Source organism: Tupaia chinensis, unplaced genomic scaffold (genome assembly GCF_000334495.1).
Source record: "Tupaia chinensis unplaced genomic scaffold, TupChi_1.0 Scaffold000056_1, whole genome shotgun sequence".
Classification (NCBI taxonomy): domain Eukaryota; kingdom Metazoa; phylum Chordata; class Mammalia; order Scandentia; family Tupaiidae; genus Tupaia; species Tupaia belangeri.
Window position 1 is genome coordinate 903,972 of NW_006159514.1, and position 10,092 is coordinate 914,063.

At 41.6% G+C, this 10,092-nt stretch overlaps 1 protein-coding gene across 3 annotated transcripts in view; it reads left to right on the plus strand.

Moving 5' to 3' along the window:
- SLC25A12 (solute carrier family 25 member 12) overlaps positions 1 to 10,092 on the plus strand; it is a 146,804-nt gene that overhangs the window by 111,173 nt on the left and 25,539 nt on the right. For all 3 annotated transcript variants that reach the window (XM_006141477.3, XM_006141475.2, XM_027776035.1), the window contains 3 exons: positions 383 to 541; positions 3,675 to 3,727; positions 3,952 to 4,032. In XM_006141477.3, coding sequence (XP_006141539.1) covers positions 383 to 541; positions 3,675 to 3,727; positions 3,952 to 4,032 — 293 coding nt within the window. The remainder of the gene's footprint in view (positions 1 to 382; positions 542 to 3,674; positions 3,728 to 3,951; positions 4,033 to 10,092) is intronic.

Here is a 10,092-nt window from a genome sequence, read left to right on the forward strand (position 1 = left end):
GACCATTTCTCGCTTTCTGTCTCTGTGTCTCTCTCTGTCTGGCGAGTGCATGCGCCCTCTAGCGAAAACCTCTCAAAAAAAAAAAAAAAAAGTAAAGAAATTGAATGTTGCTTATGTAGTGTTGGTAATCCACTCTCTAAATTATGAATCTAAGATATCAAAATGTGCTCTTGGCAGTTGTTCTCAGAATCAGCTGTGTTTGTGAGTCCCAGTGGTTGCCAGCCTGCCATCCTTCAGTAGCGTATGAGGAGGAAAAATAATATCTTGTTGGAAACAGATAATAGTGTTTTATTTTGTCCTCCTTTGAACTGAGGTTTGTCATCCTGTAGACTCTCCATTTAATTACTTTCGGTTTTAAGTCGAACAATTGTTCTCTTTGTAGCTGTGGGAGCCACTGCAGTGTACCCTATAGATCTGGTGAAGACCCGAATGCAAAACCAGCGTGGCACAGGCTCTGTCGTGGGGGAGCTGATGTACAAAAACAGCTTTGACTGCTTCAAGAAAGTCTTGCGTTACGAAGGCTTCTTTGGACTTTATCGGGGTGAGTAAGCAGATCTCAGCTGTTGAAGTTAATGATTTTATCTCACCAGCAGCAAATTTTAACTCCCTCGTTATGGAAACCACTACGTAGCCTGCCCCGCCAGACTAGGGCCATCTCTCTTTACCTTCTCTTTGCTCATTTCCCTTTCTATTTTTTGGCGACTAGCAAGAATAGTCTGCAAACAGGGCCTTGGCTTTTCTCTTCCTGTTCTTTCTACTTCTTGGGATCCAGATCCTGTATGTGTGCCAGTCTGGGTGTGTGGCCACCACACATTTCCAAACTAAGGCGCATGTCTGCAGGTGAAATGCAAGGACAGCATCTAAAAAATAGCTTGTTTTCTCAAAGAGTCAAAGAGGGGAAATACTTGGGCTGCCACTTGAAGGTGAGTTTACGCCTCTGCCCTTGTTTCAAGGGCAAGAAATAACCAAATGTTTTTGTGGCTTCCAAAGAGACCATTTGTAACTCTTTTCCAATGAGTCATCTGACATTAAAAAAAAAAAAAAGAAAAAGAAAGAAACGCTTTTGGCTCCAACTCTCATTCTTGCTCCCTCCTTTGCTTTAGCTCAGAGGCACAGCGTCAAAGCAGACTTTCTTTTGCAGGGGGAGTTAGCGCCGGCCGGAGCCTGAGCACAGCGCTGTGTGTCGGCGTCGGAGGCGGCAGCCGGCGGCGGAAAATGTCGGCGTCGGAGGCGGCAGCCGCTGCAGAATCTGCTCCACCTCCGTCGGCTTTGTAGGAACTTGTTCTCTTCAGGGCGGGAATGACTTTCATGTACATGTTTTCACATTAGAATTTAAGGTTTCCTTGGGGAGGGAGATTAATTTTTTAATCCCTTTGGGCGCCACTTGGAATTCTTTGAAAATACTCTCCACAAGCGCAAGTCCAGGGCATTCATGTCATTTACTGTACTTGTTTGTTTGCACACAGGCTTATTAATCCGTATCCCATTCTGAGCCTGGTTGAACTGTTTGTTTTAGAACCTCTTCCCAAGAAAGAAAAATTGAACCTAAACAAAGCTGTAAGCTCAGGGACAGGAGAAAGAACACCTATGGGCAGTATTAATGCAGATATTCAAGTGAAGTACACTGGAATTTGAAGGAGAGGGTCCTAAGGAAGTTCAGTTTGGGCTTTGCATTGCATCATTGGAAAAATTCTGACACACTTTTTGTAGGAACTTGCATAGAAAAAGGCATCATGACTTTCCCACCAAGTCTTACATAGAGTAAGAGAACTTGCATAGAAAAATGTGTCATGACTTTCCCGACAATTCTTACATGGAATAAGAGAAAAGAGCCTTTCTGAAATCAAACTAGTTTCAATGCCCTGCTTCTAAGAATACGTTTTAATTTTGCTCAAATAATCAGAACTCTAGCCTCTCGCATCATCTGGAATGTAGAACAGCCCAGGTGACTGCTTCTTTTAAACGAATTAAGCCTGCTTTTCCAGATTTTATTTACTGGGGACTCGGGGTCGAGTGGCACTGAGGTTGTTTTCTTTGACATCTCTAATCTGTCTTGGTTGTATAATGACCTTTTTATTCTTTGATTTATTAGAAGAAACCTAGAAATGTATTGTATGGTCTTGCCTTTGCAGTGGAGAGATGCTTACAGAAGATTTCGTTTGGGAGAAATGGCTAATTCAATGGGTGCAGTATAGCACGCGAGGGAGGGGATTGTTAGCTTTACTCAGAAGGTGAACTGATAAAATCAGTTCTTTAAATGAGAGACTTTTGAATTAAGGAGAAGATTGTAGGAATTCTGTATGTGAACGTGTGATTATTGAGATTGTCATATGTTGCTTAGAACGGGTCCATTATTCTGTCAGATGATTGACAAAATTGTTGACAGATTTGCTAAATTTCTTTGCAGGCAACAATGATAAAATGACACAAATCAGTACTTTATTAAAATTCCACGAGCCTTATTGAGGCAAGTTGTAAAACAAATACACTTGCTGACATGGTTGTATGGGAGTTAGATTAAAAGTAATAGGGCCTGATAATCATGAGGGTTAGAAAGTTAAGACTGCCATCTGCTGATTTATTCTTTTAAATCAGTCTCTGCCCATAAAGGTGTGTGTGAATTCGTGTTTGTCATTGATAATTCAGTTTGACTGACAGTAGCCTGTACGTGTGATTACTTGCTGGCTCTCAACTCATGGAAAATCACTCAGCAGTATCCTCAAAGTAGGCTTAAGATCAGCAGTGAGGAAGCCCGCAGACACATCCAGACCTCCCCCTTGGCTGGATGATTTAAAGGATCTGAAATGTTTAGTGTTAGCATCTTTAAAAAATGTATGCAAAACAATGTATGCTAACAATTTGGATAAGCCGTGTGCTTTAAAAAGCTGAGCCCTATGAATATCTACAGATGTTGAATTGTTTATATCTATTTTTTTCTTTTGCAGTGTGAAGCCAGCCTGGGAAATTTTACTTTCTAAGAATAATGATTTCCTTTGTTTTGAGGGGATTCTTTTAAAAATATCTTAAGCTTGACATGTATTAGTAAATAAGAATACAATAGGCAAATGTTTTTGCTTATAGAAGATACTCATTAAATGATACTTAAAACTGCATTTTTCTTCCCAGTTTTGGCTTCCTTTTAGATAAATGAATACTGATGCTGAGTTTCACTGAGAAGAAAATTATGGGAGTTGGTATCTGTAATAACCAAGCTACTGTATGCTATTATGTAGGTAGTGTTTGTGGTGAAATCAGGGTATGCTTAACAGTGCACGTTTCAGAGCTTCCCCAAGTATTAGCTTTTCTTAAGTGTCTGTGTGTGTTTGTACGTTGTTGGTTGTAACAGGGCAGGGAGTTTGGTTACACAGTTACTGGCAATGCGTCCAGAGTAGAGAAGACCCATTGGCTTCATGCCTTCTTCGTGGACTTTTTGGGATGGGTCAGATAATTAGGCTTTAAAGGAAGGATGCTTAAGAAAAGGATTGATAGCCTCAAGAAAACATGACATTAACTTGACTTGTAAATAATTATTACATATATAGACAGGGTGTTAGGGATGATCTACTTTTCTCATTTTAATGAAAACCTCAAAATGTTTCATGCAATTGAGGACAAATATTTCCTCAGTAGTGTTGTGTCTTCTGTGTTGCTGATCATTCTTCCCCTTTCCCTAGGTCTGATACCACAGCTCATAGGGGTTGCTCCAGAAAAGGCCATTAAACTGACTGTAAGTGTCTTTCTCACTGAATTTATGACTTCGATAAATTATCATTAATCCCAAAATTAAAACTGATGCTGTTTTGTCAGGGCATTTGTAATACTTGGCATGTGAAGATTTGGTAATTTTTAATTTTATTGGGAGAAAATATTTTGCTGACTTAGATAAGCATTGGTGTACCAGCAAAGGAAATGGTCGAGAATTCTGGTTAATGATGTTGTCTTTTTAATTAGGTTAATGATTTTGTCCGGGACAAATTTACCAGGAGGGATGGCTCTATTCCACTTCCAGCGGAAGTCCTTGCTGGAGGTTGTGTAAGTATTGGTCCTGGGAGTTTCTTGTGATAAATACATTCCTTTAACATTTTTGCTTATTTGACATTTGAGCAACAGTTCCCTTGAAGTAAAGAGAGTCTCAGTAGGTTTTCTCAATGATCATATCAAATTATTTTTTAAAATTTCATTGTATATGCCCTGGGGTGGGTGATTTCTCACTTTCTCTCCCTCCCTCCCTCCCTCCCTACCTCCCTCCCTCCCTCTTTCTTTCTCTCTCTCTCTCTCTCTCTCTTTCTCTCTCTGGAGAGCATGTGCATCCTATGGCAAAAACTTTAAAAAGTTTCATTGTATAACCTTCCTCGTTTTGAGTACAGAAAAGAGGTAGTATTTCCATCAGCTGTGTCTCCTAGAAGTTTCTAAGACATTATCTTCCAGACTTTTTAAAGTCTAATTCTTATTCTTCTATGTATCATAGAAAACATCGTGGTGGGTAGTGTTACCATACATTTATGTTCACTAGATGTTTAAAACAAGCGTGAGAAGGCTGATGAACAGTGCTTTTGGCATTTGATGCGGGGACTGAGTAAACCACTGTGGTATAATTGTTATTTTCCTACTTTAGGGACCAGAGGATGGAGCCCACAACTGTAACTGTAGTGTAACTCTTGGCAAAAATTGCAAAACCAGAGATTCAGATTATGTTTACTTAGAATGCAAAAGGTTCTGTCTTTTATTTATTATTTAAATTGCCTTAGGATACATGTACTCAACAGAGACAGAGAGGGAGAAAGTACTCCCCCCAGTGGGACATGGTGACACTGCAATTCCTTCTCCATTTCTCTGTCTTGTCAAGATTTGGGCATGCATATACATGTGCCAGGCATATTTCTTTCTTTTTTTTTTTTTTTTTTTTTTTTTGAGAGGTTTTTGCTATAGGGTGCATGCACTCGCCAGACAGACAGAGAGAGACAGAGACAGAAAGTGAGAAATCACCCCCCAGGGAGGATGGCCACACCACAATCCCTTCTCCTCTGCTCTCCTCTCGGGATCTTGGGCACGCACGCACACGCACCTGGCATGAGTTTTAAGCCACCAGGTCCAGGATGCGAACTGTGGTTGACTACATGGGAGTCCAGCGACATAGCCATTACGCTAACTGCTGGTCCCTGCCAGGCATATGTCTTAAGCCACCAGGTCTGGGATTTGAAATCTAGTCGGCTCTGTGTAATCTACTAGGCAATTAGGGCCAACCTTTCATTTTATTTTATTATTTTTTAATGCCAGAGGGTGTGTGAGCGTATTAAAAGGAGAGAAAGAGAGAGCGAAAGCAAGCATATCCCTGTGGGATGTTATTGTATCACAATCCCTTTCCTCCATTTCTCTATCTCATGAGGATTTGGGGCATACATGCACACATACCCAATGTACCCAGTGTGTTTTTCAAGCCAGCAGGACTGGGACTTGAACTATAGTTGTATGTGGGATCTGGCTCCCTGCACATGGGACTTACCTGCTGTGCTATGTGGCTGGCCCAGGTTTCTGTCTTTAAAGTGTAAGCATGACATTAGATTTAGATCAATTTCAAATCTAAGTTTACAGCTCAACTAATTTTATTTGTTTCACATTTGATAACATGGGATTTGTTTAAGACCTATGTAGTCCTTTTCTTCCCTTGAAATCATTAATAACTTCCAGTTGAACTGGCTAACTATCTTGGCTTAAACCTCCTCAGTTACTTGTGGTATCTGAGGTGATGAGGTCAGTGACCTTTGCAGCGTTTAATTCAGAGAAGATGCCCCGAGGGCCAGGGGGATAGGCTGTTCCAGGTTTTCTTTGATGAGATTTGTCAGCGTGGCACATACCTGAGTCCTCATCTTTCTGCAACCACAGTGCTTAGGGAAGAGCTGGGTGGCGTGTGGGTGGGTGTGCACTGTGAACCTGCCTGCGTGCCCCAGCTCATTCTCAGGAAAGACACCTCTTAGCAGAATTTTTTTCCCCCATAAAGAACAAGTAAGGAAAATAGAAAAGACCTTTACTTGGGTTGATCACTAAAAATATAGTTTTCCTCTTCCTTTCTCCCTATGAGATGCTAAAACTATTACTCATCTGATGAGAGGAACTTTACAGATCATAAATATTCTCTTTTTTGGGGAGAGATTTTTGCTGTAGGGCACGTGTGCTCGTCAGAAAGACAGAGAGAGACTGAGAGACAGAAAGCGAAAATTCACCCCCCATGGGGGTTGGCCACACCCTTCTCCTCCCTTCTCCTCTTGGGATCTTGGGCATGCACGCACACATGCCCAATGTGAGTTTAAGCCACTGGGTCCAGGACTCGAACCGTGGTTGACTACATGGGAGTCCAGCGACATAGCCATTATGCTAACTGCTGGTCCCCAGATCATAAATATTCTTTATTTCAGTGGTTTTAGTTTGTATTTGGTTAAGAAACTTCCTAAATAATTTTTATGACAGCACATACATACATTTGCTAAAAATCCCAAGTCATGTCCTTCCTGTTCCATGTATCTAATTATTTCAGTTTCCGTATGACATCCAGAGATTTTTGGCCATGATGCTGACCTGTTCCCACGTCTGACATGTGACCTAAGTAGTTAAGCCATGATCAGATATTTGGATTCTTTGTTCTTCCTAGGTATAGGACCTGTTTATAGGTTTGAAGTTTGGGAATTTCTACTGAAGTGTGGGGTGCCTTGAGGGTTGTGCTTCATACTCTGTCTGAATCTCTCCCTTATTCATGACTCATTTCTAGAAGCTTTGATAGATTGCCGGGTTGAAATTGACAGTGTGAAAACACTCAGGTTGGGCTGCAGGCATAATGATTAGGTTGTCTGCAGTTCTTTACTGCAGGCGTGCTTTTGGCTTCACCCTTCACCTGAGCCTGAGCGTCTTCCCCATGGTAGGGATGAAAATTCAAGGTGCACTGTCCTTGTGGGAGTCTGGCTGAGTGTGTCAGTGCCACCAGTGAGAGGCGTGCTATTCTTCCAGAAATTACCCGATTTTAAAGATACATCTGATGTGTTTAGCTAATGCAGGTTAATCAGAAAGCAGTGGCTCAAGATGAGTTATGAGCTTTCTTCCAGCAGGATTAGCTCGGACCTGGGTCTTGCATTCCCTTCAGACAGGGAGAGAACATCTCTTGTCATGAAAATGACTGTATTGGCCATTAGGGAAAATGATGTGCATTGACTAGATCATGAAATGACCAAAAATCACAAATATTTGGCCCTCAGGCATTAAGTGGTTTTTCTTTGTTGTTTTGTTTTATAGCCTGTTTTTAAACGTATGTGATATTTGATACATGGAAAAGAATATATTCTGTATAGATAGGACGAGTAATAAAGTGTCAGTGTACCTACCACACAATTTAACTAAAATATGACTACTGTCATTGATATTTGCTTTTTGTTTGAGTTTTGGTCAGAGGTCTCATAAGCTCTCCAGAGAGAGACAGAGGAGTGAGAAAGCATCTCTAATGGAGGATGGTCACAGTGGAATCCCTTCTCCCTACTTTTGGGATTTGGCCACACACATATGTGCCTGGCCTATTTTTCAAGCCTGGTCTGGGACTTGAACTGTGTAGTTGGCCATGTGGGATCTAGTTGCCTTCACCACTATACCATGACTAGACCCTGATGTTTGCTTTTAATGTAGCTCCTAATCTGCTAGATTGCCAATGAGCAGTAGGGACTTTTCCTACTGGGCTGATTATTTTATGGAGATTATTTCATTATTATTCTAAACCAGAGTTGAAAAAACTAAAATCTCAGTGAAATTCAGCACTTAGTCATGGCAAAGTTGAGATTCAAATGACTTCAGTCTCTGAATCTACATATATCTATTATATATATATATGTATCTCTATGTATCTCTACATATCTTTATATATCTATAGATATCTCTCTGTGTGTATGTCTGTGTACACACATGTATTTATATATTTTTTGAGAGATTTTTGTTGTAGGGTGTATATGCTCACCAGAGAGACAGAAAAAGATAGAGGGAGAGAAAGTGAGAAATCACCCCCTGGGGGGATGACCATGCCACAGTCCCTTCTCCTCTATTGTCCTCTTGGGATTTGGGGCATGCACATACATGTACCTGGCGTGGGTTTCAAGCCGCCAGGTATAGGACCTGAAGTCCAGTGGGCCATATGAGAGTCCAGCACCCTAACTACCATGCCCTCCTGCTTGCCCTCCAAATCCATATGTTTCACATTTGGTATATGTTTCCATTAACTCATTTATTATTTATAAACTCATTCATTGAATACTTGTTATATTTCAGATGATTTTTTAAAAGATATATATATTTTTTTTGTTGTTGTTGTTGTTGTTATTATTATTTATGCTTTAATTTTACCAGAGAAAGATACAGAGAGAAAGAGTGAGAAAGCAAGCCACCAGGTTTGGGACTTGAACTGCAGTCAGCCATGTAGGAATCCTGCACCTTAGCCACTATGCTACCTGCCAGCCCCTGTTTCAGACAATTTAAGAAATAACAGCTTTAGGGATAGCAGGTGGCATGGTGGCTAAGGGGCTGGAATCCCACATTGCTGACCATGGTTCAAGTTCCAGACTTGGTGTCTTGAAAATCATGCCTGGTGCATGTGCATGCATGCCCAAGAGAAATGAAGGCATATGCCCACACAGAACCTTTTATACCAATGCACACTGCCCTTCCTTCATAACAGCCGAAAGGTAGAAACAACCCAGACGTTCATCTACTGGTGAATGGATAAGCAAAATATATTCAGCAATAAAAGAGAATGAAGTAATGATGGACACTACCACATGGAGTGAGAGAAGCCAGGTGCAACAGGCCATGTACTGTGTACAAGACCTCCATTTATATGAAATGTTCAGGGGCTGGCAGGTGGCATGGAGGCTAAGGCAGTTATATCCCACATGGCCAAATGTGCAGTTTGAGTCCCTGGCACAGTGGCTTGAAATTCATACTGGGCGCCTGTACATTTGTGCCCAGAATTCCTAGAAAAGAATGGAGAAGGGATGTGCCACAGCCATAGCCCCAAGGGATGCTTTCTTACTTTAATGAGTGGAATTGATGGGTCAATCTAGATTAGCATTTTGAGGAGATGCCAAACTGTTTTCCAAAGTGGCTGCACCTTTTTACACTCCTGCTAGTGTTTCATGAGGGCTCGAATTTCTCCACATCTTTGCCAATACTTACTATCTTTTTTATTATAGCTATCCTATTGGTGTGAAGCACTAGCTTATTGTGGCCTAATGACTGACAGTTTTGAGCATCTTTTTATTGACCATTTGTATGTATTCTTTTTTTTGGGGGGGGGGTGGAAAGGTTTTTGCTACAGGGCACGTGCGCTCGCCAGAAAGACAGAGAGACAGAAATCCAGACATGAACCCCCAGGGGGATGGCCACTCCACAGTCCCTTCTCCTCCATTCTCTTCTCGGGATCTTGGGCACTCACGCACACGCGCCCGGCGTGAGTTTTAAGTCACCGGATCCGAGACTCACCGTGGTCTACTACATGGGATTTCAGTGACATAGCCATTACACTAACTGCTGGTCCCACCATTTGTATGTCTTCTTTGGAAAAATACGTGCACTTGCCTGAGAGAGACAGAGAGGGGGAGAGAGAGTGAGACGTCACTTCCCCAAGGGGGATGGCCATGCCACAGTCTCTTCTGGTCCATTTTCTCCTCAAGATTTTAGGCACACACTCCTGGTGTGTTTTTCTTATTTTTGTTCATGGTATGTTTTTCAAGCTGCCAGTTGAAAACTATGCTCCAGCCACCTTAACCTCCATGCCACCCACTGGTCCCCTAATATTTTCATATATATACATATAAATGCTTTCATGTGCACATATGTGCATACACACACATACATACATTCTTTTTAAAACCACATAGAGGGGCCAGCAGGTGACACGTTGGTTAAGGTGCTGGACTCCCACATGGCTGACTGTGGTTTGAATTCCAGACCCGGCAGCTTGCTTTTTCACTTCCCCTTTCCCTATCTCTTCCCAGTTAAAAAAAAAAAATGTTTGGGAACTAGCAGTTAACGTAATGGCTATGTCACTGGACTCCCACGTAGTCG